Source organism: Nicotiana sylvestris, chromosome 5 (genome assembly GCF_000393655.2).
Source record: "Nicotiana sylvestris chromosome 5, ASM39365v2, whole genome shotgun sequence".
NCBI classification, from domain to species: domain Eukaryota; kingdom Viridiplantae; phylum Streptophyta; class Magnoliopsida; order Solanales; family Solanaceae; genus Nicotiana; species Nicotiana sylvestris.
This window is the reverse complement of record NC_091061.1, coordinates 14,959,881-14,976,506: the sequence shown is the minus strand read 5'-3', so window position 1 is coordinate 14,976,506 and position 16,626 is coordinate 14,959,881. Positions and strand designations below refer to the sequence as shown.

The window sequence follows — 16,626 nt, the reverse complement described above, 5'->3', positions numbered from 1 at the left end:
GGGTTTTTGGTGAAGGTGTGCAGGGGCGGCTCTAGGGTTCGGGGGTTTGGGTGAAGACGATGAGGCTGGGGTATTGGATAGGGGGGGTAGGGTAAGGATTTGGGCTTATATAGTTAGTGGGTGGGTTGATCTCAACCGTTAGATCAATCTAGATCTACGGTTTGGATCTGATGGTCTTAAGTGAAACGGTGTCGTTTCAAGTGTTGAGGGTTTGGGTTTGGTCCGGGTGTAAACGGGTCGGGTTTGTTGATGGGTTATGGGGATTGATCTTGGACCGTTGGATCGGCTTGGTTTAAACGGTTGTGATGGGTTGGCATCGAAACGACGTAGTTTTGGTGTTAAACTACGTCGTTTCATGGCCTGGGGGTGGGCTGTTTGGACTGGTGGCTTGGGCTGTCCGTTTGGGCTGAGTTTGTTGGGCCAATTTTAACAAATTGGCCCAAGTCCGGAAGGGGTCTTTCCTTTTTTTTTTTTATTTCTTTTTCTTATTTATTTTAAAACAAAACTAAGCCAAAAATCAAATTAAAATTAAATACACACTCAAATACAATTATTTGCACACATACTAAAATATTTCAAAACAGGTAAGGTCAAACCAAATAAAATCACGGACGAAAATGCCTAATCACGATTTTCTATTTAACGACCGGATTACGGTTTGAATTATGCAGGACACATATATTTTTTGAATTTTATTTTAATAAAGTAAATAAATAAAAATGGGCCAAAGTCATAAATAAATCAACAAAGTGCCGCACAGAAATCCGAAATTGTACAGCAGGGCCAATTATATTTGTTTTTATTTCTTTTTGGAGCGATTGTCGTGTGAAGCAAAAATCACGTGCTCACACCATTTTCACTTGAAATTTTTTCCCCACTTTTTTTCGGAATTTTACCATTCTTATGTCCAAACGCCCACTAAGATAGTTTAGGGAGTAGTATTTATTTTGCTTCTATGTTTCCAATGCAATTTAGTTTGAAAGCTGACCGCTTACTGTTTTGTGGATGCTTTTGAATCTGGTTAAACAATAGTTCTGCCTATATTAAGTATCTTTTTGTTTCACACTAAATTAGTTGCATTAGCAAGTCCCCCAACCACGCTTAGTTTAGTTTGGCTCTATCTCCTCTTCTATTCTTGGCTTGGTATGTTTACTTTTACTCCTCTAACCTTGTTCTTTATACTCCACACCAAACATACCAAACCAGCGTTCGTCGCACCGGCCGAGCGTGTTTAGTGTGATATATATTTCTTGTGTGGTTTGCGAGCTATTGCATGGTGAGTTGGTTACTCTGTCTGCACTCGAAGGATAGTGACCGCAAGTTTATTCCCTGAGAATTTTTCAGAAAAAAAAAGAAGCTCATTTGTTTTCTTCTTCAACAAAAGTACCTAAGTGTGCCGGTAAATATTTTAAATTTCTACTTAATAACAATATTTTTCTTTATGTGTTTTCCGTTTTCTAGGATCAAGAATTTGAGGGATGAGGACAAATGTATTCTTATTACATGACTCTTTATACATGAAATTCAAAGCTTTATATATTGTTTTATTAGTAAATTAGCAAATCAGGTGTTCGATACCTCGCTTTGGGACTCGGCTAATCCAAACTCGTGTCGAGAAATCATTTGGGTTTAAAGTGCTCGAACTTGAAACTTTTGATTAAAAATGCACAGGCACTTATCATTCCACCACAATCGGTCACGTCCTATGCTTTTCATTCGTCAAAACTATTCAAAAGGAAAGAAAAATTGAAGAAAATGTAAATAATTCTTACACTATACTAGTGTAATTTGATAAATTTATTCATAGCAAGTTATTATTTTATTTTTCAAAATATTATTAAATTTTATGAAAATTGCCTGTTGCCGTAAGGATACTTAGCATGATTATAGAAGTTACATATACACTATCAGTGCACATAACTTAAAATATATAAAATATATACCTGATAAGCAAATTGTTGAAGTGCATTTAGAATTTTATTTGAATCGATAAATGATAATGTCATGAATTTTCAGTCAAACAAAATGATACGCAAACTTATGGACATATTATTTTATACCTGTATTGGGTAAAAAATAGAGTTTACCGGTGGGCATCTCTCGAGCAGACATGTGACAATGGTGATAGGATAGAAATGAATCAACAATTAACTAATATCGCATGCAAACATATGACGGTACTATGTGAATTTCGAGACACAAAGATTGGAGGAGTAAATTTGAAAGCAAAATACTGGCGGAACGAAATAACATTAAAGGGGTAGCTGTTACAGAAAATGTTAGTATTTATTTCCAACATTGTTCAACGATCAAGAGAGGTTTTATTCATCCTTAAGAGGGCAAGATTTGAGAATCTTATCTCTTAAAATTTAACTACAAATAGCCGCATTTGTATTCCTTGTAGGGACACGATCAAGAAGAATTAGCAAAGCTATCTCTATTTTTTCTCATTTCCATAGTTATATAAAAGAAGGATTCCGTGGAAGCTTCTCTGTTGGCTTGATTCCGGTGGAATTTATCTGAAATACATGCTTATTCTTCCTCGAAATAATTATTTTTAATTTTACTACTCAGTTCATCTTAATCCACGTATCTATAAACCACATATACAAATTTAACTATATTTTTTTATGGGTAAATAAATACCTTGTCTTGAGATAACGAGAAGCGCTTTTGCAACATCGTGAAAATTGCGATCAAAATTATATCTTAAATACTTATTTATTGATTTTTGAAATGTAGAAAATTTTAACAAAATTTCCATGATTAAAAGAAATGGGTCTCTAACGCTAAATGAATCATTAACTTCACTAGATCAACTACATTATTTCTTGGAGGGGTAAAGGGAATAAATCAGAATTTCTTGTAATATCAATAGTATAAAATGAAATTCCTATACCTAATCAATGTAAAGAGATTTCCACAGTAATCCCATTAATGTTATAATATTGTGAGATACAAAAAATGTTATTGCCACACACCAAAACATCATTTTAGAAATTTTATTATTTATAAATCAATGTAGTACAAGTCTACCATCAATCCGTTGTAGTCTAGTCGGTTAGGATACTCGGCTCTCACCCGAGAGACCCGGGTTCAATTCCCGGCAACGGAATATAATTGTTTCTCTCTTTTTGAATTTTTCTCAATTTCAAAGCCTATTCTTGTGAAAATTTAAGTTTCCGTAAATTTTGATTTTGTTTGGATTTGTATATTTGGAAGGAATTCTACCAAATACCTATAGTTATAATATTTTTTATCTTTGTTTAGTTGTTAATAAATTGTGGATAATGGTAATAAAATAGTGTGAGATATTTAATCATTTCTCATGTAAGCAATGATAATCTTATTTCAACTTTTGCATATTTACGATTACGTTTGAATTAAACATTCAGAGAAGCTGAGATTAAAGTACATTTGCCTGCTACTTTTAAAGATAACAACATATAATTATCCATAAAAAAATTAACAATAACAAAAAAGGTAAAATAATTAGATTATAAGAAGATTAACGTCTTTAGGGTTCCTTTTGCTCTTCTCTTTTTTAAGTGTGGATTGTTTAATAATTGAATGACCAATTAATAGAGGTTTTCTCTACATATATCAATCATCATTTTTAGTTCTATGGGTGTGGGAATGTTTTTTCACTTTGTTGTTTCGAGAGTGGGTGAAATTCTAGCCAAATTTACAAGTGATAATTGAAAAATGGCCATCGTTTCAAAAGTAATTGAAATTTAGCCATTTTTCATGTAAAGATAAATCTGAAAAATATTGTTCAAAATACGAAAAATATTCCAGCACAATATACTGGAGTTCCAGCATAATATACTGGTCTAGCATAATATGCTGGAAGTTCATACACAGGTGCTCCAATCTCCAGTATATTATGTTGAAACTTTTCGTGTTGCAGCAAAATAGTGGCTATTTTTTAATGACTTTGCAAACACTGGCTATTTTTCAATTATCAGTGCGAAAACTGGCTAGCCCGTGCTATTTTCACTTCGGGAGTCGAGATAGTGACTTTGCGAGATTAATGCTATCATTAATATTTAAGCCGAACAAATCAAAGTTATTGGACCAAATAAATCGAAACTGACACCGAAACCGAAAGGGAATTAGGTATAGTATTAGTATAAAAATATAAAAAACCGAATATCGAATACCGAAAATATTAACCCAAATATTTAATTACCATACCATATCGACCGACGAACACCCTAGATATTGTAAATCAGAGTTCATATTGAAAGGGAGATCTAGAGAGCTTTAGTTCTGATGGTGAGCGAGAATTAAGTCATTAACGTTAATTTCATGCCTTGGCAGTAACAATGGATGGTCACTCACATTCTACTGCAAACCTAATAGGATAATATTTTGTTATCTCTAGTAAAATCACTCAATTTTTTTGTTTTTTAATTTCCAATCAATTCCTTAAAATTTATTTTTGACAAGAAAGACCAAGATCTTGACTTTAATCAAATGATGATACTACTTTTATTTGTCGAAAAATATAATCTTAGATCACTTGTACACACTAACTCAAACAATTGGACTCATTTTAATAATCTTCCTAGTTCTAGAACTTTATGCAGTAGAAAAATATAAACATTATGTTAATTTTCGCTTGATTGGGATAGTCAATCTCTTGGTAGAAAAGAAAGTGAAGTCCACCTACTCACTGAGAAAATAACTGGGCACCAAAGGTAATTTTCACATGTGTTTCTGTTCAGTCTTTTCATAGAAGTCTGAATCATGAATTATGTTGTATCTATCCATCCCAAATCATTTGATAAAGACATTAAAAAAATAAAAAATGAATGAATTCCAAGTTATTTCCTAACCACTCTGGACCCTCCTTTTATAATTGAGAGTAGTTTTACATCATCCTTTTTGACTTTAATAATATAGTCAACTCTACCCCCCCCCCTTCCTTCCTGCTCCCTCTACTTTTTTCTAGTTGACGATAAAATTCCAAACACTGAAGGGACCAGAAAGAATATGCTAATTATCATGGAGTCTCTGTTAATACTAGGGACGGCTAGGCCTAAAGTCAAACCTTGATGAAAGACCTTAATTATTTTTTAAATATATTTATTTGAAGGGTATTTTCTTAACTTTCGTAGATGCAAAGTTATTAATAGTATTTGGCGTAATCGACTTCTTCTAATAGATATATTTATACATACACACACATATATATACACATATACACACACACACACATATATATATATATTTACTTCATTTAATCTATTTACTATAAATATTATTCTATAAACAATATAGTTTATAAAGGATCAAGTCTTTTTATCTGATTGAGAATATCGGCTAGAGTATTATTTTCTACTTGTATTATTTTTCTTTAACACTTTTAATTAGGAAAATAAATCTAAAACATCAAAATCAAAGTGACTATTATGTTTTAAGGAACTTTCATGGTTAAGCCAATATATTTTTCAGATTAACACCTAGTGAGAGTAATTTTATTTTTACCTCTAATAGGAAACCAAAAATATTTTCATTGCTTCAAATTGATCAAATCTATTTTGAAGTTTTCTATTTCTAGTTTTTTAGAAAAATTGTCCTTTTATACTTCAAAAAATTTAGTTTTTTGAAAAAATATTAATTCATAAACCTACTACTAATGAAAAAAAGAAGAGAGGCCAACATATAAAAGATCTTCTTGATGGGGAATGCTTATGGAGTATCTATTTGTTTTCTTCTTTCTTTTTCTTAATTTTGTTTTCTCTTGTCTATGGTTTTCCCTTGTAGTCCTTTGAATATAGAAATAATTAAAGTGAATTTCCAAAATCTTCCAACAAGTAAAGAAAAAAAAAAAAAGGAACAGCTAAACTGCTTACTCTTAAGTTACTTTAATTTGGATTCTGCACTTCTTTGTTTGGTTGGTATAAAAGTGTGCAATTATTAGCTACGGGTTTTGGACGAATCCAGTTGCTTTTACTTTGACATTGTATTTATATGAATAACTTCATTAAATATATAAATATTTAATTGCGAATCTTTGTAACTAAACGAGCTATAAGTTCGATAATAAGTTCAAAATTAATCAATAAACTTCAAATTCGGGTTACGACTCTGTGCGCAATTCAAAGTTTACGTGCTTCTTTTTAGCATGCAGCAGCTTTTTGTATGCTTAGAAATCATTCATGGCTTGCCTTCCGTATATAAACAAAACCAGTACTTTCATTATAAGAATATCAATTGATATTACTCACTATTTAATACATTTCGTTTGAAAAATATCGAAAAAGAAAAAGAAAAAGAAAATGAGGGAAAAAGTAATTGAAAATTACATAAGCTATAATATCCAAGAAGCAATGCATTCACATTTGTGTACAGAACTTATTTCCTTTTTGGTCTGTTCCAAAAAAAAAATAACTCCTTTCTAAATTTAGTAACAATTTAGCTTAAACTTACAATTCTACCCTTAATGAGAAGCTTTTATAACCACACAAATACTCTGGGGCCCCTTTTTGACTTGTTTAGGACCACACATTCCAAAAGTCTTCATTTTTTCTTAAACTTCGTGCCCAGGTTCACATAAATTGGAACGGAGAGACTATTTTTTATATACTACTGTTTTATTGGTTGTGCTTTGATTCTTTGACTCACTATACTAATGGAAATTGTATATCCTGTCTAGGAAAACCAAAAATAGCACGGCAAAATAGTAAAGTACAAAAAATGGAAAAAAAGTTTGCGAAAGTTAAAACTCCAAGCAATTTAGACCATACACTATACTTGCATATGAAAGAGGAGCTTTTACGTGAACATTTCTAACAATAGTTTCTCCTCCGATAGTCAAGTAACTGGCATGGTTATTCGAGGTACTACTATTTTAAAACTTTGGAATATCTTGGAAAAAAGAGTCTTCAAGGAGAAGGTCAGGCCAGATAAAAGTTGGAGCACCTTCATTGCTGAGTGACCGCTCGCTATCTGATTGAAAAAGATAGTCCGGAAGTTTCCTCTCTTCCAATAAGCAAGATGAGATCACCACTTCTGATGAATTTTCTTTTCTTGTCAAATCATTTGTTAGCGAAGGACGAGGAGGAGAAGAAGATAAAGAGGAAGGAAGCCATGGAGAAGTAGGTGATAATGTTTCTCCATGGTTCAGAACAGTAATAAAGTCAGTATTTTGAGGTCGAACCTTATCTTTGTTTAATGAATTTTGGAAACTACAAGAGGTTTGTAATTCAGGCAAATGTGAAAAAGGGATTAAATCTTGAATAGCTTGAAGACTTGAATTAGGTGTAGAAATTAAGTGATTTTCCAAATGGTTGTTAGTGCCTAAGAATTGGCTATCTTTTAATGAAGAAATTGAATTTAAAAGATTGTAAGCCTCAATATCTTGGATAGACGTATTGAAACTGATATTACGAGGTTGTAGGAGATTTTGCAAGTACTGATGTTCCATCAATTCCTTCAAATTTGCCAAAGCTATAAGATGTTGTAAGCTGTTAAAAATATCGGTTCGAGGTCTGTGAGTCATTGGATCATATCCCATCTGAATTAGCTTCTTCTTCAAATATGTGTTCCAGAAATTCTTGATTTCATTATCAGTTCGCCCCGGTAGATGAGTTGCAATTGCAGACCACCTTGAACAAGATAAAAAGAAAGAGTTTAACTTCTATACTTTGACGTAAAAGAAACTCTACAATATTAAATCACTTAATTAAAAGTTTCTTTTATAGGTAATTGCCCATAAAAATTAGATTAATACTTGATAAATATATAAGACGTGCGACCTGGTGCAACAGGTTAAAATACATTAATAATATAAAAAAGTTATATTGTTAGTGTATGTAAGTTAAAACCGAAAAGAAAATTTCCAAAGTTTCAAGCTATATATATAAAGTCAAATTTTGAGAAAGAAAGAAAAGGAGAAGAAAGTGAAATAATTACTTGTTGCCAAGAACAGCATGGAGATTGAGAATTGTTTGTTCCTCTTCTTGAGAAAATTTGCCTCTTTTAATATCAGGCCTAAGATAATTAGTCCAACGCAATCTGCAACTCTTTCCACATCTATTAAGACCTGGAAATGCAACATAAAACAAAAAGAATATTATTTCTTTTAATCACATGTAATCAGGAGGTCACGAACTCGAGCCGTGAAAACAGCTTCTTACAGAAATCAAAATAAGGCTGCGTACAATAGACCCTTGTGGTCTGACCCTTCCCCGAACCCCGTGCATAGCGGGAGCTTTGTGCGCCGAGCTGCACTTTTTAATCATATGAGCGGGAGAACCCGTATATAGCGCGGGAGCTTAGTGCACCGAGCGGGAGACCCCGTACATTTTTACAAGATGTTGTTTCCACAGCTCGAGCTGCCCTTTTTAATCATATGAGAAAGAATTTTGGAATCAAAAAATCATGTTGTAAATTGTGTAAATACCTGCAAGTTTAGGGAGGGCTCTCCAACTGCCATGGCCATGTTTATTGATATAATTGGTGAGTTTTTGATCTTCTTCAGGAGTCCAAGGACCTTTCTTTAGACCATTTTCATCAGAGCTAGGAGACCTTCCCATTTTCTAATTACAGTTTAATTTTCCTCTGATGATTTGGTTGCCTTCTACAAGTCCTACTAAATATAACTACTCAAAGTTGATATGATGACTACTGTTATATATAATACTCTTTGCTTTTGTCCTAATTATGTTGTATTAAAACCAGTGGAACATGACTTACGTGGGAGCTTATTATTTGTTTATACAATCATTGAAATGTCATTCATACCCCTCTACTACATATTTCTGTTTAGATTCAAGTGACTTAAGTTGTATACCCCAAAACTGTAAACAATGTTTACGCTGTTAGTGTAATTTAACGTGTTACAACAAGTTACTATATGTACTAGGCTATCATGTTTATTGTAACAATTTACCTATAGTTACGTTATAAGTGACATGTAAAATATATTTTATACTGTCAAGTTTATAGAATGTAATTAGCTCGTGCTATAAACTTTATATATGCAGTGGCAGAAGTAGGATTTTCACCGAGGGACTCAAATTAAAGAGGTAGAGACAGTTGGTGTGGATTACTCTCTCCGGTCCATTTTAAGTGATTTTTTGGCCATTTTTACACATATTAAGAAATTCATCTTTTAGCATTAATTAACAATGAAATTGACCATATTAACCTTAATTTGCTCATTGGAAATATAACAAACTACTCCTAGGCTCTTTACTCCAAAGGCAACTTTGGAAAGAAAAATTAAATTACTTTTTGATATCTGAAAAAATGAAATACTGTGCATCACATAAACAACAACAACAACATCAACCCAGTAATAATCCAGCTAGTAAGGTCTGAGGAGGGTAGAGTGTACGCAGACCTTACCCCTACCACGGAGGAGTAGAGAGGCTGTTTCCGGGAAACTCTCGGCTCAGAGACAAAAGATCTGTCACAACAATAGAAACCAGACAAATAGTATCAGCATCGTAAGAGACAACAAATAAGTGGAAGGACAATAATTATGCTAATAATAAAAAATAAAAATAAAAATAAAAATAGTGTGATGAACAAAAAACGCTAGCAGTCCTAGACAAAACACTATTAGACTAGCCGGAACAACAAGGAAAAACGCTCAACTACCCATTAACCTACAACCCTAATGCTCGACCTCCACACCTCCCTGTCCAGGGCCATGTCCTTAGAAATCTGAAGTTGCGCCATTGTCCTATCTGATCATATGCCCCAATACTTTTTAGGTCGCCCTCTACCTCTTCTCGTACCTGTCATAGCCAACCGTTCACACCTTCTAACCGGGGTATTTAGGCTCCTCCTCCGCACGTGCCCGAACGATCTAAATCTCACTTCCCGCATCTTGTTGTTCATGGGAGCCACACCCACCCTCTCTCGAATCACTTAAAGTGGACCGGAGGAAGTATCATTTTTCTAATAGTTTTGAAGTGGTTATGGAGTTGATTAATGAATGTAACTAAAACTATATATGTGAGTACACATTGCAGGTAATACGGAGTCATGAGGCACGTTATAATCTATAAGTAATTAATTAGCTGATCATGTGGCTTAGCCAGAGAATAAGTGTTGATAATCAAAACCTAATTAATAAACAAAATCAAGTTTACGACAAAAAAAAAAAGAAACTTTCGCTAATTCACACACTATTTTCTATTACTCCGTTACTATCATTAGAAAAAGAGAAAACCAAAAAAGAAAAAGAAAAATTAACTCAAGAACCGAAGCAGATTGTACCCTATTTGACCCCTACTGGGATTTGGTTAGAAAGGAAGTTGGTGCAGCAAACTCTTCAAGTTTTCACCAGCAGACAAATTAAATTTCTTTTTCTATTTTTTAATCATCTGGTATTCAAAACTCAGAAGGGGACTCTTGGCCTAATCGGTAAAGTTGCTGTCATATGATCAGGAGTTCGAACAGTGAAAATAGTCTCTTGCGTACAATAAATCCTGGTCATACCCTTCCTCGAACCATGCGCATGGCAGGAACCTTTTTATTGTCCATGTCCCCTTATTCATTGTCCTCTATATTGCAGAGATGACAAGACGTAAAGGTAAGGGATGGAGAGGATATTGAGTTTTTCTTAATGTAATTTTTAAATGTTAAAAAAGATAATTTTAGTCGAATTATTATGGTAACTAGGAATAATTGAATAAATTAATGCCATTTGTAACAAGGAAGGTAATTGCATAATTATTTATTTTCTTTGTGAATATTATTTAGTTATTTTTTTTGTGAAACATTATTTAATTTTCTTTTAATTTACACTTTCCAAATTTGAATTTTCTAGTTTTATTCCTTATCATAATCAAATAATTTTACACTGTCACCAAGACAAGGGACGAGCCTATCCACAAAATTGGGAAAACAGATAGGTTAGGTTCAGACATCAAGGGAAAAGGGTTCTTGTTTAACAAGCAAGTTGCCCAGAAAAATTATCTCTTATATACCTAACCACGTGATTAATATTATATCTGTTAAAGTTAATAGGGTTGACTTTATTATGAGCAGTCCAAAATGAAAATATAACCTCAGTATATCCTCATTTTCAAGTTGAAATAAAATCCAATATTTACAGTTTAAATTTTTATTATATTATCGATCTGTATATACAAGTTCTATCCTTTTCTGATGGAGTATACAATATGCGAGATAATGTGAATGTCTAGTTTTTGCATGGGAATGAACACAGGTACGTGGCAACTAGAGTCATACAAAATCTTAGTAGTTTAGATGTAGTATTGGGTGAAAACCCAATACAGCAAGCAAATAAGTTGTTTAGCTGACAGTAACACAATGTTGAAATTCTTACTAAATAATTCTCTTCTAGTTACATCACTTCCTCTTTTAAACTAATCCCTGCTATCTTTGCAAATTAAGTTGGTCTACCAGACAAGGAAACTTTGTGGAAGAAGCAATCTTTATATGGATGAAAATTGAAGTGTTACTTTCCAGGAGAAAACCTTAACTAACTTACCAATAAGGATTGTGATGGAGTGATAAGTATTCATTCTTCCTTAACGAGAGGTCTCGGCTTCGAACCCTGGGTATATATATATATAGTCGCCTTTGTTAGAGACATGGGCGTATCTAGGTTAATGTATATGGGTTCACGTGAACCAATATATTACGACCCAAAATCTCACCCGTCGTGATGGCGCCTATCTCAATACTAGACAAGCTGGCAACCTCAATAAATCACAAAATTCTTTTAAGTTGGAAACATAATAAATAAAGTTAAGAAAAAATCTCACAACTTATGATACAAATACTGAGTCTCCATACAATACATTCCCAAAAATCCGGTGTCACGGAGTACATGAGCATCTAAATGATAACACAGTCTGACTGATAAAAGAACATTGTTTAGAAATATATAACAGTGCGAATAACTGAAAGGAAAGAGATAGTCAAGGTTTGCGGATGCCAAGAAGCTACCTCGATAGTCTCCAACAGATAAATCTCTGAAATCTAGCAGCCACCGTATCCGGAAGTACCTGGATCTGCACACGAAGTGTACAGTGTAGTATGAGTACAACCGACCCAATGTACTCAATAAGTAACAAGACTAACCTTTGGGCTGAAAGTGGTGACGAGCTCAACAGATACAGTCCAATATAGAAATAACAGTACAAAAATGTACGCATGTTTTCAAGTTCAACAGATAAACCCAATACAAGAAAAATAAATCAATCACTATCTTGGAAGCCTCGCGTACTCACTCTCAGAATACTCAATCACTTAGTACTGTATGGGGTAGGTCCAACCTTGGGAAGATCAATCCCTTAATATAAATAGCAACTAACAGTCAGTCTCTCAATACTGTATAGGGCCAATCCAGCCCAGGGAACTCCATTCCAAATATAAAGGTATATGGCAACTCCATGCCTAGGGAACTCCATCCGAAATATAAATATATAGGGAAGCTCCATGCCCAAGGAACTCTATCCCAAATATAATATCCATTGCGCTCACTATATGGGGTGCAGGCTCCGGAGGAGATCCTTCAGCCCAAGCACTATAATAAGCCAAATCCAGGCGTAAATAAAAAAACATGCTGCGGCGTGTGATCGCGGCCAACTCCGCACCACTAATAAGTAGCGAGTGAGGGTCGCAATAGCTTTTACCTGATTTTGTGCCGGGATCGATTTTCACAGAGAGCTAGGAATGGAATTGAGTGTCTATTTAGCTTAGGATTGTGTGATTGTCCCAAATTGCACTTCTATTCATTTTTGGGTTTTCTTTATAATTCTACGATTATCAAACTACAAATTATAATTGCAACTAGATTAAGCTAAGAGTAAAATGCTACAAGTTGTATCTAATGGTTTAAAAGGCACTAGGGTAGTGACTTCCTCCTAGGTGGTCAATTGGGGTAATTGCATCTAAGGCACGATTAACCTGATTGGGGAATATATTATAACTGTTGCCGATACTACCCACTCTACACCTCTCGGTAGAAAGAGTGATTTTACCCAATTGACTTTCTCAAGACCAATTGGGTATGCATATTTGCCCAAGCAACTAGGGTTCAAGTCAGGTATTACTCTCTCGAGGTTTAACCCTTTAATTGGGACTATCAAATCTCTTGAGTCCATTCCAATTCCTTGTTGAGTCAATTTCGGAGACTTAGGCTCTCTTTATCAAGAAGAGCCCAAGTCAACTTAGCACAAACTAGTGTTTGCAACCACTAATTCATAAATTAAACCATGTAATTGACCCAAATAACAAACACCCATAGTCAATCTAGCCCTAAATCACAACACTCATCAATTACCCACACTAGGGTTGAGCCACAACTCTAGCTAATGTGTCTAGCTACTCTTGGTTGAAGAGAAAAATAGAGATATAAATGAATATAAACACATATTAATTAATTGCTAAGTTAAATACAAAGATTCAATGATAAAAACTAAGTAAAAATGCCCAAAATGGCTAAGAAGAGTCGTCTCACGAGCGCATCTACTGTATTACAATATCTGATACCCTAAAAATGGAAAAATGATCTATTTATACTAAGCTGAAAAATCTGGACAAAATTGCCCCTGCGGATTTAGTGCGGACTGCACAAAATGGTGTGCTGTCGCAGTAGGCTCTTGAACTTGAAATCTTGGCTCTCTAAACTCAGGCTCCGTGGACCGCACAGAATGGACTGCAGCCGCGGAGGCTTCTAGTGCGGTCTATGGACCGCACAGGCTTGAAAGCTCCAACTTCACCCTCTTTGAACCTTGGATCTGCGGACCGCACAAAATGGTAGTGTGGCCGCATTGCCTTTAGTACGGACCGCACAAAACCTTCTGCGGCCGCACTTCCTTAATGCCTAAAATACTAGCTCTCTAAATCTCCCTAGCGCGGACCGCACAAAGTGTAGTATGGCCGCACTAGGCCTGTTTTTGCTGAGTTTGTCTTGGCTTTGGTACTTGTGCAAGTTTCACTCCTTTTGAGCTGATCTTTGACATCTTATCACTTTGTTGATCAAACCTACAATCAAGCACAACTTATGAGCCTTTGTGGACTATTTTGTATGAATTTATAATCAAAGCGTAAGCAAGAAGGAGTATAAAATACGTCAAAATCCCTAATTATCAACTCCCCCAAACTTAAGCTTTTGCTTGTCCTCAAGAAAACAAAATAAGACCCACCCCTTAAGGAAAATCCAAGAAATTTTCAGCTGTCCTAAAACAACCTCAACTAGTATCAATTGGGACTAACAATTGCCCTCAACACACATGAGTTATTAACAACATTTAACCTTTGAAACATCATGGATTAAGTGCGACACAAGAGCATCAAGAGTTGACTCAACACATCAAGGAACTCTTTCAATTACTTTGGTCATTGTGGGACCCAAACTCACACATCCTCAACTCTCCCTAAGCAAACCTCACCTTTAGAATAGTGGCACATAAAACGAGGTTAATGGAAATTCACTCATCTCTCTCAAGAAAAGTCACAAGTCCGGCTTTAAGTACCATATGCTTGCCCCTTATGTGAGTATCCACTAATGTAAGCTTCATTCAACTAAAGATCATATAGGACTTTTGTGGAGACATTGTGAAGGCTTTTGGTTCAGGGTAGGAAATGTTTTGGTCTAAGTAGGTTTCATCTTCCCTTAAGCACTTCTTTTGAATCATTTGGCATCCATTCACTTGACTCTTTGAGTCATTTTCACTTCTTTCTAAGGGGTTAGAGAGACACACTATCACTCTTTCTTATGCATTTCAAACCTTTTTCTCCTCTTTCAACTTTCCATACCTTTTATTCTTTGTTTTTCTTGAATCCTTTTTTATTCCTTTTCACTTTGAACATTCTTTTTGCCTTTTTGCTTTTATTTCTTTTTCATTGCCTTTCCTTTTCTTCATTTTGTGCCCTTTTACCACTTTGTTGCAATCCTCATCTCTCCCCCCAAACTTATATTTTTGCCATGTGCTAAAGAAAGATCGGGTGACAAGAGAGGGTATCTTTTAGAACGGGTATAGGCTTATATCATGGTTCTTGAAAGAAATAGGTCTAAGGATCAAAAGGGTTTATTAGGGATCTTATCATTGGTAGGCTGTGGAATTGTTCAACTATCATTTGGATCAAGGAGAGCCTATAATCATGACTTAAGTCAAATTCACTTAGGATTTCGCCTCAACAAATATTCAGGGCAAGTTCTAGACCAATGGCTAGGGACTTGGATTTGCAATTCAATTACTCACCACACAAGCTAAGGGATCGCTAAAGACATAGAGTCGGGGGCCCACAACGACCTTAGATACGATTTGAGCATACAATGGTCCCGAAAAACCACTTGATGATTATCGGTCAACACAGGAGTCTCAAGGTCACGACTTTCACCATCCTAAACACAACAATTTGTTTTTGACCATGAGATCAAAGGCAAATGTGTTAGGACCAAGTGAAACTTTGCTTGAGGCACCCTTAACTACTAACTACTAACAACTAAAAACAAAAAGAAAAACAGACTCAAACCCTTAAAAAGGTTGTCACGCCATCCATCATTGGGAAGAGCCACCCGGTTCATACAAAACTCCACCTTTGGAAAGAACCGTGGCATTAAGAAAACCAAAGACTTATTGCAAACTTCGAAAACAAAAAGCTATGAATCACAAATAAAAAGCTGAAAACGAAAATTTTTTGCAAAAAAAATAAAATGAATATATACAAGAGGGGAATTGTCGAATATACAATAGACGGGGATGAATATGTATAATGTGATATAACTTTATATACAGACCCAAAGCAAAATAAAAGTGCGATAAATGTAACTAAATATCAAATTATATACAGACCAAAGATGAAAAATCAAGAAAGCAAAAAAATATATCAATATATATACAGTCATCCATCAAATGAATAGTAGGGACTACCCCCTCAAATGAAAACTGGCATTGTCCCCAATGCCAACTAGTCTAAATAAGCACCAAAAAGATAGAGAAAAGGGATATAAAAGACTCTCTAAGCCCTGTCTGTCTGCATAGGATCATGGGTGGTCCCTGGGTCCTCTATGTGCTCGGGAACCTCAGAATGGTTCCCGATGGTCTGCTCTTCTGCTACTGGGGCCTGGGCCTGGACCTGGACGGGCTCAAGAACTGGTACATCCTGTGGCTGACTGGAGGAAGTCTTCGGAGGGTCCGCCAACTGGATGATAGCATCATCGGCTCTAGGAATCATCAACTTCCTTTTCAGAGGCCTCTATGTCTGCTCCGGCTATGGGTGAGCTGCTGGCACTGGGTCATCAAGCAACAAGTATAAAGGCAGTTGGTCTGCCTTCAATCTATCAACATCTTCCCGCAGCCCCTTCACAGACTCCTTGGAGGCCTATGTCTTCTGAAGCTTCTTATGCTCCTTAGCAAGCTCCTTTAGAGCCTTGTTATGTGAATCGACTACCTTTGAGAGCATAGCCTGAGTATCGAGGATCTTCTTCTGGTTATCAAGTATCTCCTTGAGCGTATCCTCTATCGACTGTGGCACTTGTGGAGCTGGGGGAACCGACTAAACCTCTACAGTGGTAGTCAAAATGCACAACTTGGATGAGGCAGTCTACATCCAGTTGTTGATACTCAAAAGTTACTGGCTCAGATGGTGGGCAGTAATAGGATGGGCCCGCGAAGATGGGAT

The 16,626-nt window shown here is 35.3% G+C and overlaps 1 protein-coding gene and 1 non-coding gene across 2 annotated transcripts; one reads left to right on the top strand and one right to left on the bottom strand.

Annotated features, from left to right (window-relative positions):
- Positions 1-3,042: 3,042 nt before the first annotated feature.
- Positions 3,043-3,115, top strand: TRNAE-CUC (transfer RNA glutamic acid (anticodon CUC)). Its single transcript has one exon. It is a non-coding gene; the product is annotated as a tRNA-Glu (tRNA).
- A 3,234-nt stretch (positions 3,116-6,349) lies between these two features.
- Positions 6,350-8,588, bottom strand: LOC104224413 (transcription factor MYB92-like). Its single transcript, XM_009776050.2, has 3 exons — positions 8,414-8,588; positions 7,924-8,053; positions 6,350-7,616 (listed from the first exon to the last, which is right to left on the bottom strand). The coding sequence occupies exons 1-3, from the start codon at positions 8,544-8,546 to the stop codon at positions 6,860-6,862; spliced, it is 1,020 nt and encodes a 339-aa protein (XP_009774352.1). The 5' UTR covers positions 8,547-8,588; the 3' UTR covers positions 6,350-6,859.
- Between the last annotated feature and the right edge of the window lie 8,038 nt (positions 8,589-16,626).